General features: G+C 39.4%; 1 protein-coding gene across 5 annotated transcripts in view; it reads right to left on the minus strand.

The window, feature by feature from the left end:
• NF1 (neurofibromin 1) overlaps positions 1-19,955 on the minus strand; it is a 170,139-nt gene that overhangs the window by 104,355 nt on the left and 45,829 nt on the right. For 3 of the 5 annotated variants that reach the window (XR_012665362.1, XM_075120840.1, XM_075120838.1), the window contains exons 17-30: positions 15,950-16,102; positions 14,305-14,551; positions 13,725-13,798; positions 13,515-13,598; positions 12,389-12,829; positions 11,754-11,893; positions 11,073-11,195; positions 10,531-10,626; positions 9,075-9,191; positions 8,272-8,453; positions 7,950-8,161; positions 6,767-6,928; positions 4,805-4,908; positions 2,295-2,430 (exon numbers count right to left, since the gene is read on the minus strand). Coding sequence is in view for 4 of the 5 variants with exons in the window: in XM_075120840.1 (XP_074976941.1) it covers positions 2,295-2,430; positions 4,805-4,908; positions 6,767-6,928; positions 7,950-8,161; positions 8,272-8,453; positions 9,075-9,191; positions 10,531-10,626; positions 11,073-11,195; positions 11,754-11,893; positions 12,389-12,829; positions 13,515-13,598; positions 13,725-13,798; positions 14,305-14,551; positions 15,950-16,102 (2,271 nt within the window). In the remaining variant the exon portion in view is untranslated. The remainder of the gene's footprint in view (positions 1-2,294; positions 2,431-4,804; positions 4,909-6,766; positions 6,929-7,949; positions 8,162-8,271; positions 8,454-9,074; positions 9,192-10,530; positions 10,627-11,072; positions 11,196-11,753; positions 11,894-12,388; positions 12,830-13,514; positions 13,599-13,724; positions 13,799-14,304; positions 14,552-15,949; positions 16,103-19,955) is intronic. The other 2 variants (XM_048824502.2, XM_048824501.2) reach the window with 1 other exon arrangement.

The raw sequence follows: 19,955 nt of genomic DNA on the forward strand, positions 1-19,955 counted from the left end.
AGACCCGTGATTAAAAAGTTAAAAAAATAAAATAATCTCTGCTCAATTTGCTTTGGATATCTAATAATCTTCAGGAATTCAAGAAGAGTCCTATATTTTCAATCAGCACCAAAAACAATGCATTGTTTGTAGAGTACTCATCTTAAAAGCCAAAAAAGTTACATTTATAGAAGGAATAGTCAGTGGGTAGAAAACAGCGATGCAGTAGTTCTGGTCTACCCCGGTATGGGTAATTCTTTTATAACACACAAATAGCTCAGGAAAGTGTGTTCACCCATAACTTAAGACAGGATTATCTGCTATGGAAAAGTATCTTTTTCTCTTTTCCATACTGAAATGCATGCTGCCAAACAGGATTGATTCTTTGCTGTATTGGCTTCAACACAAAAGTAATTGCAGATGGGGTCTCTGTTTTTGCATCATCTTATTCCTTACTTGCACCTGGATTTTTTGCATCCCACCTTTAAAATTAAACTTGGATACCACTCAGATCCAAGATGTGGTACCACTCAGGGTCACCAAATGAAATTAATAGGTAGCACCTTTAAAACAAACAAAAGGAAGTATTTCTTCACACTATGCACAGTCAACCTGTGGAACTCTTTGCCAGAGGATGTTGTGAAGGTCAAGACTGTAACAGCGTTCAAAAAAACAACTAGATAAATTCATGGAGGATAGGTCCATCAATGGCTATTAGCCAGGATGGGCAGGGATGGTGTCCTAGCCTCGGACTGCCAGAAGCTGGGAATGAGCAACAGGCGATGGATCACTTGATAATTACTGTTCATTCCCTCTGGGGCACATGGCATTGGCCACTGTTGGAAGACCGGATACTGGGCAAGATGGACCTTTGGTCTGACCCTGTATGGCTGTTCTTAGGTGCAGAACATATGCTGCACCACCCCCATTTTAAGGTTACCAGTGTCCTACCTGCCAATAGATGGAACTTAAAACTTTCTCTCCTTTTACAATATATAGCTTCATAATAGAGAATGCTTTTATATGATTAAGTATAAGAGCTTAGAGAAATCTTTCAGAAAGTGCTCGATGAGAGAGCACAGTACATGTGGGACAAAGGAATAAAGACTGAATGTTGCATTGGCTTGGCTCTCTCTATGCTCACAGACACAACACTTCCTGAGTCCGCATGTTTTACTAGCTTCAAGAGTAAGTCCTAAGACAACTCTCTACTAACATATTGCCATTAACATTTCAGGATATATGCCGATTGAGACAATCTAAATTTAAACTTACTGATGCAACATCAACTTGGAATTTAGAAGTTATTTTAAAATGACAGGAGTCAAATAAGAGCTTCTACTAAAATCAATAGAAAATTTGTATAAAATAGAGTTATAGGAAGAAACCCTCAATCTGTGAAGCTTGTATGATATTTTCCATTTTAACCAGCTTCACAATAAAGTGAGCTGAAGAACATTTTAAACCGTTAGTTCTGTTCATTCGTATCTGATGAATAATAGTTCTGTTCATTCGTATCTGATGAATAATAGTTCTGCAGAACTAACATGGATAATAGTTTTTATACGTTTTTTACTGAAACAGAAAAACAGTTACGTTTTACTTCAAAGATAACAGTTTGTGCACTTGCTGTACTTAAAGTAGAGGACTGAAGACAACTATTTAAATTCCGGGACCAAGCAGGCTTTTTAATAGCTCTTGTATTTATGCAGCTAACACATACCTATGATCTTTTTAAAGATCGATGGATGGATAATTATACTATTATGTAGAGCAAACCATCTATTAGTTGAATGGATTTTATACAGGGGAAGTCACTCCAGGTACAGAAAGTAAATGCGCATATTGCTATTAAATTCAAAACACTTGTTTAATCTTCCTCCACACTTGCCAGATTTTCCCTCTTTGTTGCCCTCACCCTCAAAGGCTCCACACTGTACACTTCTGGCAATAACAGCTGCCCTCTTACCTCCGCAGCTAACCAATGCTGTGCCTTCAGTCTCCTAGTAGAGGTATTAGAGCAAGACAAGATGACCTCACCCTTATTAGCTCAGGGTGCTCAGGTGTGAATTCAAAGTGGCAGGCCAGCCCCGTAAACACAGTTCATTCCCTAGGCTAAGATTATGTATGCTGAATTTCAGCTTGGAGGATTAATTATATAAATCCTATAAAACAGTTTTAAGAAAGAAATGGTCATAGCACTTTATTATTGGCCCATGTCATGAAATAACAGTTTTAAACCAGAAATTCTGACCTTTGCTATCTCTACAACAAAACTTAGGGTTTAAAGATTTAAACCCTAACTGTGGGCATACCTGGTACAGACAATGGCACACGCTGCGAAGCTGGGGTGGAAACTCAGAAGAGGAATTAATGATTGCATGGAAGAATTTCTCGGTCATCTGCAGGAGACTCCGTTGGTTGGCTTCAAGACTTTCTGTATGCTCCAATCTGCAACAGACCCATACATATAACAATCTTTCAAAATGTTACCATTCAAAAAACATACAAGTTGCTCTTATATGTTCGATAGCAGCCATGTTTCAGTGTAACATTACTAGCAACCTTGTTGAAATGCTAACGACCTACCAATAGAGACATCTGCACAATAGATTTAACCTAAGAGGCAGAATGAGTTGAACAAAGTAATTCACAAATATCAAGCCGTTTTACAGCTTTGTAAAAAAAAATCATGATAATAGAATTCCCATCCATCACTACCCTTAACCGCCATGAACACAGTTTAGGGTCTCACATACCCATGGAGGACGAGAAGTCCAGCAACGGTATAATAAAGTTGAGAACATCTCCAACAAGACAGGTATTGTTTGTGCCTTAAGATCCGCATACGTAACAGGTTTTGTCAGGGTCATGGTTTTATTGAAAGTTCAAGCAGTTACTGAGGTAGCCATAGATAGGTATATTTCATGCAGGTAGAAGGGGTATTTATAAATGTGGCCATTTATCACTTCCCAAAGTCAAAGACATGGATAAAAGCACAGAAAAGGAAGCTTATTTTTTGGGAAAGCTATTTTAGCTGGCGTAAAATAAAAAAAAGGGAGAGACTTGCAGAACAGAGTTAGAAAAAAAAGCAACTACAAAATAATCTAACCATTTAGTATATATTCTGAGGAGATATGGGAGTAATCAGGACAAAGTAGGCCATATAAAAAGAAAAACTTTCGTAGCTGAGCAACTGGTTTACTGGCTTAGAGCAAATGATCTGCAGAGCTATGGGCAAGAGTCACATATATCAGGCCAGATTCGTATGTTCCATATTCAGGTATGGCATTGGCCAATGGCCATGCTGCCAAGGTGGCACCGTAGAACTCGACGCAGCATCCAGTGACCAATTGAGCTGGTGATGCCTCGGCAAGGGGCTAACCTACCCTTCCGTGCCAGAGGAATCCTCTTGCGGTGACCACGGTGGAGCCATCAATGCCTGCGTCTGTCATCTGACCGTCGCCACTGGAAACCAGCGCTTCGAATGGTACCGGTGCTGGGGGGACCGGTACCGCAATGGAGATCACTCCCGCAGAGCGGGTGATGGGGACCTACGCCGAGAAGATGACCAGCGGGAGGGTGAACAGTGCTGGTAATACAGAGACCAGTAACTCCCCCAGGCGACCTGCGTTAAGAGGGCAGAGTCTGCGAACGCGGTGCCGGTGATTTAGGGTGAGCCCCTGAAGGCCTGGACTGCGAAGCCGTAGATCTGTGGCATGGAGTCGGAGAGTATTGCCTCGGTTCAGGAGACAGGCGGTGCTCACCTGCCTCTGGGGGGTCTTGGCAACTAGCCTGCACTTGTAGGGAGCCTTTGCCGCTCCCTGGGGCGCATGCGGTGCCAGCAGCGCTGGTAGAGGCCTCTGATCTCTCTGCTCCAGGAGAGCCTGGGAAGGCACCGATCCCGCCACAAGTCTGCGTCCCCAACTGCTCCTTGGAGTTGGCAGTGGATCCTTTGGGGGACTAAGGGCCCTGACTGGGGAGACACATCCATGTGGCTCCAATGTGGGCGGGCGGCCCGAACTGGCTCCTTTGCCCGATGGCCTTTCTTCCCTGGTGCCAGAGAGCCTTGTTTCTTGGTCTTCTTCCTGGGCACGGCGACAGAGAGCAGTGCCGGGGGCATGCTACGCACTGAGACAGAGGTATTAGCAGTGAAGTCCAGCTGGGATGGCTCGGAAGCTGGTTGGAGGGCAGCTTCCATGAGGGGAGCCCTCAAATGGATGTTGTGCTCCGTCTGAGTCCTGGGTCGAAAATGGTTACAGATACAACTCCTGTCCTTCACACGTGATTCCCCTAAGCACTTGAGGCAACTGCTGTGGGGGTCACTAACAGGCATAGGCCTGTTGCAGTCTGAGCAGGGCTTAAACCCCAAAGGACCAGGGCATGCCCTGTCTGGGGCTAAATCCTCGATGGGACTAACTTCTAGCTACATTTAACAATTACTTAACACTAACTTCTATAAACAAACTATTTACAAGGCCCTAAGGCTCAAAGTAGAAGAGATGAAACCGCTAGCCCTTGCTGTGCAAGGGAAGGCACTCCGACTAACCACCATGGGCGGTAAGAAGAAACCGAGTGGGCGTAGGGCTGGCAGTGCCCGATATACCGACGCATGTGCGCGGCACTCAAGGGGGTGCCAGAGCCGACCCTACGGATACCACTAGGGCAAAAATCTCTGACGACTACGCACGGGGGCACGCACACACCTAGAATGGAGTCGACATGAGCAAGCACTCAAAGAAAAAAAATCAATTCTGTCAAATTAGTGTGGATAGGAAACAGGCTTATAAATAATGATTATGATAATTTTTTTCACATTTCAAACCTTGTAGGATCCACCTCAAAGCTGACATGTTGCCATTCAGAGGATGTGATCACAGTCCTCAATAAAGGTTCCAGGAGCTTCTGCAGATATGTAGCACCATATACCTATGGAGAAAATACATCAGAATGTGTGGCCAGGCCAACATAACTCAAAGCACAAGAATATTTTCAAATACTGAGTATGTCAAGCTTTATACACTAATTCTATTTTGTCCTACATCTGATTATGTTTGTACAAGCAATGAATCTTAAAATATATTCTCTGAGATTATATAGTTCTCATAGCCAGAATGCTACACACACAAGCAAACATATGCTTAAGAAATGTGAAAAGTACTTAGAATTATCACTTTCCTGTCTGAGAAGTTTATGCACAAATGCTATTAAGTACTATATTAAACTTTTGAAGTATATCAAATTAAAGCAAGTAAACTTTCAAAATAGTACAATAAGAAAAACACGTGAATACAAGTCACTACCTCTCTCATTTATAACAGGTTTTTTTAAAGACTGCATACTCCTACCTACCCAAAAAGATACCAAGTTCATCATCACTGCTTTATTCGTAGAAGTATCTACGCAATTTGGGTACCAAATGCTTATTTTCTTATGAATTGAATGCACAGAAGGAGGAAATATTTCTTGAACAAGTTAAGGACAGAGACTGTTCCACAGCTTTTTAAATAAGATGGCTGATAAAACAGCTACCAGTTAAAATAACTTTTTCGCATCATCTTTGACTTGATAAACAGGTCTTAAATTGATCAGATTAGGGCATAGGACAGAATCATATAAAGTTAATATTTGTACTTCATAGGATCATTTCTGGAATGCAAAGTTATAACTGAGTTCTACAATTACTTTCATAAACGATTCCTCCTAAATAACTAATTAAAGCAGAAGTTATCAAATGTTGTAAGCCTCTTTAAAAACAGATGGGACTCCTGCTTAGCCTACATCAATTCAATGCCCCCATCTCAGTTTACCTAGTTCCTAACAAGGCCTTAAACTGGAATTCAGTTTATTTGAAGAAAGGCCAGACTTTGTTTCCCATCTCTGTGAGGACAGAGAGAAAGACACCTTCTGCAAAAAGAAAAGGAGTACTTGTGGCACCTTAGAGACGAACAAATTTATTTGAGCATAAGCTTTCGTCAGCTACAGCTCACTTCATCGGAAACTAGCCTCCTGGGCGCAGCCTTCCAATTCTTCAGTAAGCTAGATCTGCATTCTAGAATCACCCATCTGATTGCCTGGGCAGACTTCAACTAAACCAACTTAAAATACATTTTAATATTCTGACTAGGACTGAAGACTGCAGTGACTGCCTAACAGATTCTAAAATATTAGAAGATGGATAAGAAGAGCATTAGCTAGTCCAACACTTGCATCAAATAGGAAACAATTATATTCTACCTGCATTTAACGAACATTGACTTGAATGTGTCTACTAAGTCTGCTATAAATACTTCTATTATGCAAACTTTTCCATTACGGTATTCAACTTCCACCCTGGTAGCTCTGAAACAGATGAACCCTGCAGAATGAACACTGGGCTCCCTGGAAACTTTCAAGGCGGCCTCCAGATTAAAGTATGAACTAAAGAGGGTGTGTCATGAAGTCGCCAAAAAAGTTTTGCCCCACCACCCCATCCCAAATCAGGCCTCGGCATGGAAGGTCTCCAAGGATTAGACACCGTAAGTCTTTATAAAAAAAAGAACTGCATGGCATCTTGATGAACTTTCAAGAATTGTCTGTGACTGTGTAGACAAATACAGCCATCAAATTATAGCTTGCACTCTCCAGTCATCAGAACTATCTTATTTTCAATTATCTATTTCAAGTACTCAGAGTTTAATGTAATCCAACTGCAGTTTCACATTTCTGAGTTAATATATTTTTTCCTGTTAGTCTGTCACTCTTCAAAAGAGTTTTATAAACAGGAACCAAAGCTCATATAACTTACCTTAAAACAGAAAGTCATTATTTTACTGGCCAAGCTATTTCCCCTGAACAGAGTCTGCATGGAATCTGCCAGTTCCACTTCCTTAGAAAACATGTTCCAAAGCAGCTGGTAGAGCAAGTGCCGGGAGTCAAAGAGGGTGACCAGGACACGAGCTAGTTCATCCTTAAGGAACAGAAATAAAGAGGTTAGTGTGTCAGAGCAGTAAAGAGGCTGGATTGTGAAAACCTCCCCAAACATGTCTAATGTAAATTGTGCTAGAAAAAGATGTCAGTGACAATTTGCCTCTCAAGTATTCTAGCTTGCGCTAAATATTTTCTTCCAGTTAGTAGTTTGTCCTGTTTTGAAATATTTGACCACATTAAAATTTGTATAGCACAGGCTGAAACATGGTCTAGAATGTTTCAGCCTGTGCTACACAAATTTTAATGTGGTCAAATATTTCAAAACAGGACAAACTACTAACTGGAAGAAAATATTTAGCACAAGCTAGAATACTTGAGAGGCAAATTGTCCCATTAAGTCTTACAAGTAAACCTTAAAGTGTGCTCGTCCCACTCCCCCACTTCTAATTTTATTTCTAAATCTCTCCTCGAGTACCCCACCAGATCATGTTATTCTGGTAGGTTCTTTAATATGTTCCTAAAACCATCTCACTTGTGAGCCTATGATGAACCAAGGTGGAAGTCTAATTGATTCACCCACTGTATAAACAGACCAGACAGACAGACCAGGGAAAAAGCACATTAGGTTACCAAAACACAGGCCTACTCTGGTATTACAGTACATATACCCAACAGTCCCCACACCGAGCAACATTAAAAGGACAAGAAAAAACTATTTTACCATAACAGGCTAACAATTACCATTTCAACTATAATTTTAAAATATACCACAATATCTTAGTTTAGACTAAAGCTCTCAGCAAAATAGACCCAATCACAGTTGTAGAACCCTCTGAGAAAAAGGTCATGTATTACAACACAGGCCCTAACAGGGTAGCCTCAACTCTTCGTTTCTTTAGTCAACTTTTGTTTCAACATTATCGTTAAATTGGAAGAGCAGTAAATTTAATTCCAAGTCTTATGTAAGACTTTTTGAAGGAGTTAAGCAGGTTACACCTTACGAAACAAAATGCACTTGGGGTTAACAAATGTCATGTAACTGGATGTGTGAATCAACTTACCCACTGCGAACAAGGCACCACATTGGCCAATGCCATAGCAATAGGTAGCTCTCCTTGGTCACCCATCATAGTGACCAATTCCACCAATCTCTCAAACCGATCTGCTAGTACAGTTTCTGCTAGCGTATCAAACTCTGTACCCTGCTGTAGAATTTTGGTGAGGACTTCCATAAATGTAGCTCTTGTCTGGAGATCTTTATGATAACCTAAGCCTAACAAGATAGTAACAAAATAAAGACTTGAGTCACAAAGTCATGTACTTCTTAATTAAGGCTCAAGCCTTCGTATGTGAATCATAAACAGTTGATTCTAACTACTTTACCTATTGAGTGCATAAGGCCACTGTCCACATTAGCATTGAGTAAGTTTGACATCGCAAGAACAGTGCAGTGTCGCAACGAAGCCAGTCTTCGAGACATTCCACGTTTCCTGCCACCTGTTTGTGCATTTTCATCTTCAACTTCACTACAGTCATTTAGAAGGTTCATAAATAGAGTGAAATATCTAAAACAAAAACAACATTTGTACATATGGATAAGTGAGACTTTGTTTAAAAAAAAAGTCAGTCTTCGAGCAGAATGGTCTAGGATATAAAATAGAATGCTCTGTTGTACACGTCCCAGAAATATAAGTTAGACTTGCTCTGGGTATTTTTCTTTTTGTTTTCTTTTGTGTTTTACTGTGATTATTATTATTATTATCATCTACAGCTTCTAAAGAATGTATGGTGAGAGTGGGAAGGCAGTATCACAAAGCCTGCATGGAGAATTCCTCAGACCCGGCAACTGAATTTCATGAGATTGCTTTTCTAAAAGATTGCATATTCTTCCATTCATAAAATTAAAATTGAAACAAGATAATTCTGTGAAATAAGCATATACACATGCTTGGAGAAAACAAAGTTACATTTAATGACTGCTTTCCAAATATTTTTACTTTTACAAACTGAAGTGTTTGCTTAAACCTAGGAGGGAGAGTCGTAAATTCAGAGGATATACTGAGGCAACTCCCTGAATAAAATTAACCCTTGCAAGATTAAGAAGAATTTGCTTCATAATAAACATAAAATAATGTATCTGCCTTAAATTATAGTAGAATTGAAATTGTTTGAAAATGACTATTTACTTAAGAAATAATTGGGATTTGGCTTCCATCAGTTCAACACCATCTCCTTCTTCAGGCTGTAGTGGAAGCCCAGCAAGAAGAGAGACCACTGCTTCCATACTTGCTTGGTCTAGATCTCTGAATCAAAAATGAAAGAGTTAAATTAAACAGGGCCAGAGTCTTAGTCTAAAAACCTTACTATGCCTACTAAAAATCTAGGTCTAATTTATAAGATACTTATGGATCATATTATAAGCATGATCACTCTTTCTGCAGTTCTCAGAATGACATTAGCTTTGGTCACAGTTCATGGCAAGTCCAAATGAAATGACACTCATTCATAATGTTAAAGGTGAACTGAATTTTTTTTTTTTTAAATCTTCAACCATTTGTTTAAAAAAATGTAGGTTTAATCTTAAAAATGACAGTTATATAGTTTAAACAAACTGTTAAGTTAATTCCTCTTACTTGCCAAAACTGAAGTTCAGAGCTCTGCATTTTCCTTTAGGTTGTAAGACATGCAGCCTATGTTCTGTTTCAAGGTGTACAGTCACCAAGTAACAAGAGAAACAGAACCTGAACTTGGGTCTTGATAAGCAAAAACCCTTGAACAATACAATGAAGTTTTCTTTTCAAAGGAAGCCTCGAACATGTATTGCCTTTATACTAAAGTAGTCAAAAGAAGTTTAAACATTTTATCATTTTACATATCACCTTTAGCAGATGAGGGTTTCTCTACAAAAATGTTTATGGCTGGATCTGCAAAAGGATTTAGGTGCATAACTTCCACATTAGGTGTCTAACTCCCAGAATCTGGCTGCATTCGGATTCGCAAAGCACCTCTCCCAGGAAGAGGGGTGGAGCTTTGTACACACCCCTGTGGCTGGCATCTCCAATTAGCTCCTTGGGCAAGGAGCTGCCTCCCGTATTGTTTTTTGTGAATCCCGTTCTCAGGCACCTCTCTCTCCCTATTCACAGAAAAGAGAGCCTAGATGCTGACACTCAGGTTCTGAATGCAAGTGATTTTCTTAGGCACCTAAATTGATTGTGAATCTAGCCCCAGTGTGACTCTACTCTGCACTAGTCTGCATGGACCCTGCTGATTCGCGGTAGCAGTTCGTTGATGTGCTCTCATCTACCACCACTTGAAAGAGGGCTAGATGAAAGCCCATTAACTAATTGTTAATATGTCAGCAGTGTCCACACAGTGAGTCCATGGAAGGCTTGTGAGGGGCAGGTTCACACCCCAGCTTCGCCATGAACTAAATGGTCACATACACAAGCCCTGAGGCCCTCTAGAAGTGCGATGCCTAGCTCGTATCTCTTTCTGAATTAGCATGCTGAAAAGAGTAGCGCAGCTGCGGTAGCGTGGCCGGCAGCAGCTACCATGCCAGCTTATGCGAGCTGGGAATCACACCCCCGAGCATGCAGTGTCGAGACAGCCTCAGAAAGAGTGTTCTGTCAACCTCTCTCTTACCTTGTCAGGCATTTTACATCTTCATCTGTTGCTTGGTTGGATGTGCCCATAACCCAGTCTGTCAGATATTCCACCATTTTGTTCCTATAAGAAATACTACAGTACAGAAAACTGAAAATACACTGTCTGAAGTTGGTGGTGCTCAAGGTGGTATTTTTAATTATTAACTTTATATTTTACAAACACATTTAAACTGCAAACCTTAACGATTAACTCGGTTTAGTAACTGTAGGGTACTGATTAAGGCTCTGATCCTGCACTGACTTCCAATAGAACCCTGCACCCATGTAGAGTCCCTACTGTCAGACTTCAAGAGGACTCTGCACAGGCGTAGAGGTCCATGGTAGCAAACCCTGATGCAGGATTGAGGCCTAAATTAAATACAAAGAAACAAGAAAATGTTTTGCATGTTAGTAAGAAAGTGTCACCCCCACACCCACCTGCCCACTATACTCCACAAGAACACACTACCCCAAATAGAACCACTATAATTATTATTATGAATTATCGTTATTGGCATTACTGTTTAATTTAGTACTCACCTAAATTTCATCTCTTGGCAAAATGAAAGGTCATCTCGCCTCTCCATCATTACCTCCACTAGCTGACAGAGTTTAGTTTTTATTTGAATTGCATGTACCAAATTTCCGAGCACACGTACGTATCTGTGAAGGTCAGAGTAAGTAAAACACTAAATAAATTAACTTCAAAGCATTCGGGGGGGGGATGACACATTTGAGGAATTTCTTCTGGTTGTCTAAAATTACACTTGTATAACCAGTCATTGCAGACCTTGAGTGAGATTTTCCAATCTGTGACCAGTGGCTTTTAAAGCAGCTTGAGATAGCGAGTGAAGAATTTCCTCTGTGCTGGGGAAGCTGACTGAGATGGCTCTGTACCATCCTACACAGGTCCCCACTTACCCCACAGATGAAGTGAGAGGGAGACGTGTCATTAATGTTTTGGAGATAGGAAGTGAGAAAAAGGGAGGAGACGGGGAATGGCAGAGCTGATAGTTTGACTGTCTACTGGAGGACCTTACATCATGGCAAAAATCAGAGCTGCTCCCCTATAGCTTTAACTTCTGCCAGTGTCTGGGGGCTGAGAATCAGAACATTAACCAGCTTCCTATTGCACCCAAGCAGAGCATGAAGGGGGGTGGAGACACTGCGTGATTATCTAAAAACTTACTCTGCAGAGGGGAAACAGTCAAGATTTCTTACCTGACTAGATTTAGCATCATGGTCTCTATACTAGCTTGTCCCAGATGTTCTGAGCTCCCTTCAGTATGATTATCAAGCAGGTTTTTCATTATAGCAATAGTCTGCTCTACAAATTGTGTGTTGGTCTCAGTTAACAAAACCTATAGGAAGAAGACATCGAGTCAATTCTTAGAAGTGATGCCCAAAAATAAATTAATTAAATGTATACAGTATTAGAAAATATTCATATTACTGTAGCACTCGGCAGCAATCTAATGGACAAGTATTGTTCTGATTAACCTACTCAGAAGAATTCCAACACTTAACAGAGCTAAGTCTCAAAAAGTTTATCTAATAAAGACAGCATTTTCCCAGAATATAAATCCTATTAAGTAGGAAGATAGTTAAAAGTTAATAAATTTAAGCATGCTAGACTAATATAGTCTGGAATCTCAAATGCAAATTAAGAATTGTATGGTCTATTCACACAATCATCATCATGATGCCTTCCATCATGTAATAAATAGTTCTCTGGCTCTTTGTGTAAAAACACAAACATAAAGAGGTAGGTATCAATTTTAAATATCTATGTGAAGGGTAAGATAGCTGATATTTTCAATCTGATAAAAATATGAAAACATATCCAAACATTTTACCTGTCCTTGAGAGTCAAAAAATTTGCTGATGGTATTCTTCATTTTGTTAAACAGCATTGGATAAAGTGCTGGACTCAGTTCCAGACCCACCAGATCTTTAATATTAGTCCGTATCTGAAGTCCCACTTTCTCATGGTTACAGACCATTAGAGATAGTAATCTATCTATGAATTTGCTAACAGGAGTCTCTGCATTTCCCTCGGTGGAGACCATAGATATCATGGAGCCTTTACGCTCACTGATTGGACCCATGGGTGGACTGTAAGTTGCTAATCCTGCATTGCTGCGATGCTGGAGACACACTCCTCCAAGAGCACACAAGAACCCTGTCATGTTGATCCATTCCTGCAGAGAATCTGTGTCAGACAAGTCTATGGAGCCTCCCCCACTAACATGAGACATTCGTCGCCTGACAATTGTCTTGTGAAGGCTATCAGTAACCTGGAAAAGAGTTGTTCAAAATGAGATCTCTCTAGAATTACAAGCAATTATCAGCTAAAGAAAACAGACTTTAAGTGTCATTCAGTAAAGAAATCCAATAATTTATAAATTTAAAACAATGTCAATAAAAAACTATTCAATTCTCAGGAGATTTTGCAAATCGTTACATCAGAGGCAAGTAGGTAGGAGAGTATAAACTGAAATGTATCCTTAAGTCACATTCTCTGTCAATCACTTAAAAAGAACAGACTATACTGGCTTATGATTGGTACCAATGATACATTTTTAACTCTTATTTTCATAGTAAATGTAAGGGAGACGTGAAAATTTTTGACTTCACGTAAGCTTGAGAAACACTGATTCTGATCATGATTACTCTGTTTCCAACTATACTGTGTACTCAGTGAAGTGGGCAGACAGGGTGAACCCACTAGTATACGCCAGAGGTAATGCCCAACTCAGTGTATCACTGCAGGGCGCACAGGAACAACTCATTAGCTATGGAATGAATTCAGAAGTAACTCAAGTCACCCATATGAGGGACTGATTGAAAAAAGAGTGTTAAATTAAAAGTTTAAAAAATTAAAGTTAGATATAAATTAATATGGTAAACTTAAATGACTAGAAAATACAAGATTTCTGTCAGCACTTCTGATAACTGAATAGATAGGAAGCTTCAGAATACCTGGCCATCTTCCATTTTGGTCTTTGGATAGTTGAGGATTAGTTTTGTAGCTTGTTCCCACTTTGTATGTGTATCTTCCCATGCCTAAAATACATCACATCAAGAATTTCAGATATTTACCTCAGATTACTTCCTACAACAACACTACTGATTGCTTTCCACACAACATATTTTCAGCTACCAATAAGCATTTTCATAAAGAGAACTTACTTCAGTGTTGCCTGCAGTTGGATGTTCAATGCGCCTTAATAATGCCATCACTCTTTTCTGAAGAGCTGCTCTCCCTAAGCAAGGAGTATCCGGTACAATAAAATTAATCTAACAGCCATTTTTATTTTAAAATAAATCTTTATTAGAAACGAAAGCTTGCATAAATAAAAATGAATATTCTTAAAAAAAACCAGAAGACTTGTAAGACTTAATCACAAGCACGCCAGTATTATAAAAAAAAATGTTTTCGGGGAAACTCTCTCCTTCACTTAAACTATCAGGTCTAGGTGTTCAAAAATTCAGTCAGTGTCCCCCTACAATACTTGATCTTACTATTACATAAGCATTGCAGGGAGGAAGCAATCTTCAAATATTTTGTATCAAAGAAAATTTTTAGTCTTTCTACATGTAACTTCATTCATGGAAACTGCCATGAAATCACATGATTGAGACAGACTAGAGATAAGTATTACAGCATTTCACTTATACCAGGACTAGCTTTAACATTTTGAAATATACTTTAAAGAACATAAATAATACTCAGGTAGACAAAAAGTTTGTTTAGTCTCTCCCTTCTTACCTGTAGACATCATATTGCTGACAGACGCAAACTCCATGAAGGTGTTGTAGTTTGGCAAAAAATTATGTACCGAGACTTCATCTACTCCACACCTAATATCTGCTTCCTCACAGAGATGACGGAAACAGGACATCGCAACAAGAACTGCCTCAATGTCAGGGCTCCACAGAAACATGTACAGGGCAACCTCTAATTTTGTTTGGGCTTGGCGACATATTGGAGTTCCACTGCATCCTGCTGTACTTTCCTTGGGGGGAAATACATTTGCATATCTGGTAATATTACTTAACAGGCAATTTTCTCAAAATAGATCTTTATCCCATTCCTCCTCCTGCAAATTATTTGTTTTCCAGCAGCACCCAACAGCCCCATCTGAGATCAGGGCTCTGTTTTACTGTGTATTTGTACGGCACCCAGGATGAGACTGTCCCATCAAAGAGTGTGGCCCAGTGGATACAGGACTGGATTCAAAGGACCTGTGTTCTATTCCTGGCTCTGCCACTGGTCTGCTTGGTGACCCTGGGCATGTGCTTTAATCCTCTGTGCCTCAGTTTCACTGCTGTAAAATGGGAATGATACATACCTCCTACATAAAGCACATTGAGATCTACTGAAGAAAAAAGGTTTATATGAGAGCTAGGTATTATAAATGGACAAGATATCTTAAGTGTGGGAGGATGGAAGTATTATCAAATGCAGGTGTGTGTAACAACTTGTTTCTCCACTAATGTGTTTTTCACCAAAATAATGCAAAAAAAACTAAACCCGCATAAAACTATCGACATTTACTTAAACAGAAAATTTCATTAGTTTGATATCTGCCGTGTGACTAGAATGTTTATATTTTCTTCATTCAGCAGTAGACTTTAGGTGGACTCTAGTGGCCTCAGCACAGGACTGGGAGCCAAGTATTTAATCCCATCTCTGACCCATTGTGTTCTTGAAGAAGTCACTATTTCTACCTTAAGTTACCCCCATAAATAAAAATGGGGATACTACTTATCTACCTCTCAGCAGAATGAAAAACCAATTTATGCTTATAAACTGCTTCATAGATTAAAATGTTTTAAGAGTTATGTACATTGTTACAGACTACCAAACAAAGGTCATTTAAAAAAGGCAAGTAAGAAATCTTGGCTCATGACAGATTCAGTTACAACATTCTGCTCAACTTTTTCCATAACTAATTCATGTTGTAGGTGAAGAGCTGAAAACATTAGCGTATAAAAGGAGCCCCTTTATTCAAACAAGGATGAAGATTTTCCTTGCCTTGTGCTTTTTTATTTAGCATATGTTCAGACAGCATGGAGATTTAGAAATCTGGAGTCTGAGATTTAATAAACGCAGACAAATGTGTAAACAGATTATGGTTTAGGCTCTATGAAGATGACACCAAAATTTTAGTTTCAAACTCTTAAAAATGTTGCATTTACTCTAGCCATCTTAGCATAGTGACCTTGAGCAAACATCAACACCTAGCTCATGAGACATTTACGTTTAAATTCTCCTATACCCTTCGCCCCACCCACATAACAATGTTTAAAATACTTGAAAAGAATCTCAATATAGTAGTACAAATATAACTGATTTTGAGGGTGGCAATGGAGTTTATTTTAAAGTATTAAGAATACAAAATGTTAATTACCATGGAAGAGTTGCCTTTCCCTTTCCTGAGGGTAGCTCCTGGAGCACAGCGCATCTCTTCATGGTCAAGAGAAAGTTGACTAGCTCCACCGCCAGAGACATCGCATCCTACCCCATAAAGGAAGAGAAAATGACAGGAACTCCTATCTGATTGCTATAAAGAGAGGTAAGAAAAATAGTCAATCACCCTACTTTTATAAGGGAGAAAGGATGGGTTACAGCAGCTACACTCACGAAAGGAAAACAGCACCTCTTCCATCTTTCACCCTGAAGGCTCCCAAAGAGTTTACAAAAATTACTCATCGTAATTTTGTCACTCACCTCTGAAATGCAGCTACCTCTGGGGTGGAATGCAGCACCTGTAATAACGCACACAGCCATACTACACAGCAGACAGGAAGTGAATACCACACCCAAGTCAAATGCAGAAGGTACTCAAGCTGAAATTTGGCCTGGAGTACGGGTCAATGCCCACACGTTTTCTAATACTGCTATTTATTTTGTCTGCTCAAAGTGGCAGAGAGTTTATTAAACTGCTTGTAAAAGCAATACAGACGAAAGTATTAAGAGAACTATGTTGTACATATTAGAAACAGAGGAACAAACGCTGATTTGTAAATGCAGATGAGAAACTGACAATGGAACTTTGTAAGATCAAATGGTGTCACATTAAGGATAGCTTAGAAATGCTTTTTAGCACTATGTAAGATATATCTTGATAGAAATCCAGCAAAGGCACCTTCCCCAGCTCAGGAAGACACTACGTATTTTCTCCACATACTTCCTTCCCTCTGGGCATCTTCATTATTTAGAATGCCTGTAGATCTTGCATAGAATGACAAAAGCAGACATGTTTGACTTACAAGAACAATCCTTATGCCAAGCTTAAAGGCTGATGCTTTAGGTAGCAAAATTTCACACAATAGCCCATGTGAACAGGGAAGAAGATACTTCCCTAAACTTCACGTGAGGAGAAACAGTGGGGCAAAAATGGAAGACTGCAGAGGGCCGTAAGAGCACAAGAATAGTTCATGCCCATCTGAAATGGGCATGTTTGTACAAGAACACATCTCTTGAAGCTCTTTGAAGGCATTTCCTAAAAAGAGAAAATTAGAGTTCAATTCTTAAAAATAGGGACTATGGGATGTGAAAATCATCAGTGGAATCAGTACAATTATACTCTGTGAGGACTTTTTTACATTGGAGGGAACCAGAGAAAAAATTCTCTCAATCCCAAGAGACAGTTAACCCACATTTGCTGAATAAGGAAGTGGAAGCTGTTTACTGAAATTGCAAGTCAAGAAAGTGAAGAAATTAAAGCTCTAATAAATGTTATTTCTGTTGTATTGTATATTTTATTGTGTATATTTCAGGTTTAACTGGATAAAACAGGAACAGAAATTACTGGTTGTGAAATGGAGCAGAGTTAAAGTTGCTCTAAAAAACAAACGTTATTTTTTCCTAACTGATTTTAACTAGTAAATGAAGTCCATTATTCATGTCTGAATACTGGTGACAGTAGAATTTTCAGAACATTTCTCAATTCATCACGAACTTTGTACACTCAGCAGCTGGTCTCCCAGTAATCTGCACAAACTATCTATCCTTCCCCTTGCTGGTCATCCTCTACTGCAATGACCCACCATCATTCCTTTCAAGATAACTTTTGAAGTTATTTCCAGCTCTAAGCCTGATGTGACCAAAGTATATAGATTTGCACCTGTTGATTTCTAAGAGCAGAGTTCATTTTTCTCCAACAATATTTCTATCATAAGCATTCATCTTCTTTTCTGACCAGGAGACAAGTAAGGATCTTCACCAGCACCACATCTCAAAGGCTTCAAATTTCATTTTGTCTGCAGCATTCGTTTTCCAGGTTTTACATCAGTAAATCACGATAGCAAAATATTGAGCTTTTCACCAGTCAACCTTCGTACATTTCAAGATGCCACGGTTTTCAACACTTTTGGAAGGAAAGCCATGGCCAAGTAGGATGCCTCTGTTCTGCCATGATAGCTCTTGTTGGAGAAAATAGAGGGTGGTTTTCTGTTGCCTTCCCTCCAGTTTATGGCTGCCATGGGTTAAATCATGGTTCACCTCTTCCGCCATTTGATGGCATTTCTTGCATCAAGGGTCCCATTATCTCCCCATGCCCTCATCTTTCTGAAGCCATTGACACTTTTTGAGGCTTCAGCCCGTCGCAGATGGTACTGCCATTTTGGTAGCAGCCAATAATACAGCCTGACCTGGTTGATTTTAGCTATCACAGTCTAAATGTTTAGGAGAAAACAATTTGAGACAACTTTGTTAAAAGACCCATTTCTCAGAACCATAACTAGTACAAGTTTTACCTTAACTTCTCTTCCAAGAAATGAAACAATAAACATTAAGATGATTCTTAACTTGAAGAATAGCTGATTCTGACTTAAAAGCCTTGGAAAATCTCTGATAGTATACTGCATACAGTTTAAAGATCTGAATTAATTTATACTCTGAATACCTGAGCTCTAGGGATAAGGACTTAAGGACCAATTGTCTTGAGAATTCACTTGATGTTTTGTTGTGAGGTGGTTTTTTTTAAATGTACGTATCAGAAAATGGAAAAAAAAAAAAACTTACTACCTTGGATCAGTTGCATCCAAGATGTCAGAGTGTTGTTTGGGTTAGTGTAATTTTTGTGAGAAAAGTCCACATACTTGGAATGTTACCACCTGACTTTCCTTTCTTCAGCTTATGCCCAAACTTATTTTTATAGGGAAATGGGCACAATGGGGAAGCATTATGGACCAAATTCACTGGTGCACCTAGTCAAGGGAATAAGGGAAATGATTTTGGGAACATGTTTTAAAAAAAATAAGACCATAAGAACTCTTGACATTTTCTTTATGCTTGTGTATTGCTTTCTGTCAGAGACTGTAAGCTCTGTGGGACAAATCCTGTCTCTTCAGTTGTGTTTGGAAAGCTTATAATAATAAATATCAAGCTCCAGATAAAAGTGATTCTACAAATTTCAGGGATGGGCATATTATGTAAAAGACACATATCTATGCCATAATCAAATGTGCATCAGGCTACCTGGACTTGTGAACAGCAGGACTGAAAACACAAGTCACTGTACTTGCGAAGACTGGGCACTGAAATAGATCAACCCTTAAAATACGCTGTAAAAGTTATAGACTTGGCGACTTGCAGAAAAGTCCTTGTTTTATCAAGGTATTCAAGTCCCCTTCACATCCAAATCATGGAGATCAAACTCCCCAGGTGAGCCATGGAGGAAAAGTAACAACAGAAGTTGAAAGTTCAAAACAGCTTTTAGTAAGAACCTCAGGCAAAGGGGTGAAGTATCATCTTGTTCTCGTGGAAAATGGTGAAAGGAGGATGAATCGAGAGTCTAGAGTACAATGACATATTAAGTAGAGGTGAGGATAACCAAAAAAGCTGCACAAAGATCAAACTCACAAGAAGAGCTGGCCAAAATCAAGTCCCTCTGCATCTACAAGCACAACTGTAGGAGACTCTTGAGTTTCTTAATGTGTAAAACAAGATGGATAGCCCGGTTGCAGGAGTGAGATATGCACAAACAGTTGCAAGCTAAGCCTCCAGAAAAGTAAAGAAACTGGACTTCAGAGAAACCAGGAATCCCGCTTGAGATACTAAAAATACAGTGAGCAATAGTGCTTTTGGAATCCTGGGTACCAGATACACTAAAATGGAAGTTGTGGGGGAACTTTAATTTTTTCCCCACATTTTATAAATATTGAATAGGAGATACCCAAGGAACAGGCCTATTTGGTAGTCAGCATAAGAAAGACTGAGAAAAAAGTTCATGTAGTAACAAAGCTAATAATAGGGATACAAGTGGCAAACAAGTCACACACACTAATCCTCGCTCTAAAATGGAATCCTCTCTTATTTAAGAAACACTGTATATGTGAAGAAGTCCAGAAATAGGACAGAATGTCCTTTAATCACTGGTATTTTAAGTTATCTGGAACTGAAGTTTGAGA

The sequence above is a fragment of the Caretta caretta genome, chromosome 17 (assembly GCF_965140235.1).
Source record: "Caretta caretta isolate rCarCar2 chromosome 17, rCarCar1.hap1, whole genome shotgun sequence".
In the NCBI taxonomy this organism is placed as follows: Eukaryota; Metazoa; Chordata; order Testudines; family Cheloniidae; genus Caretta; species Caretta caretta.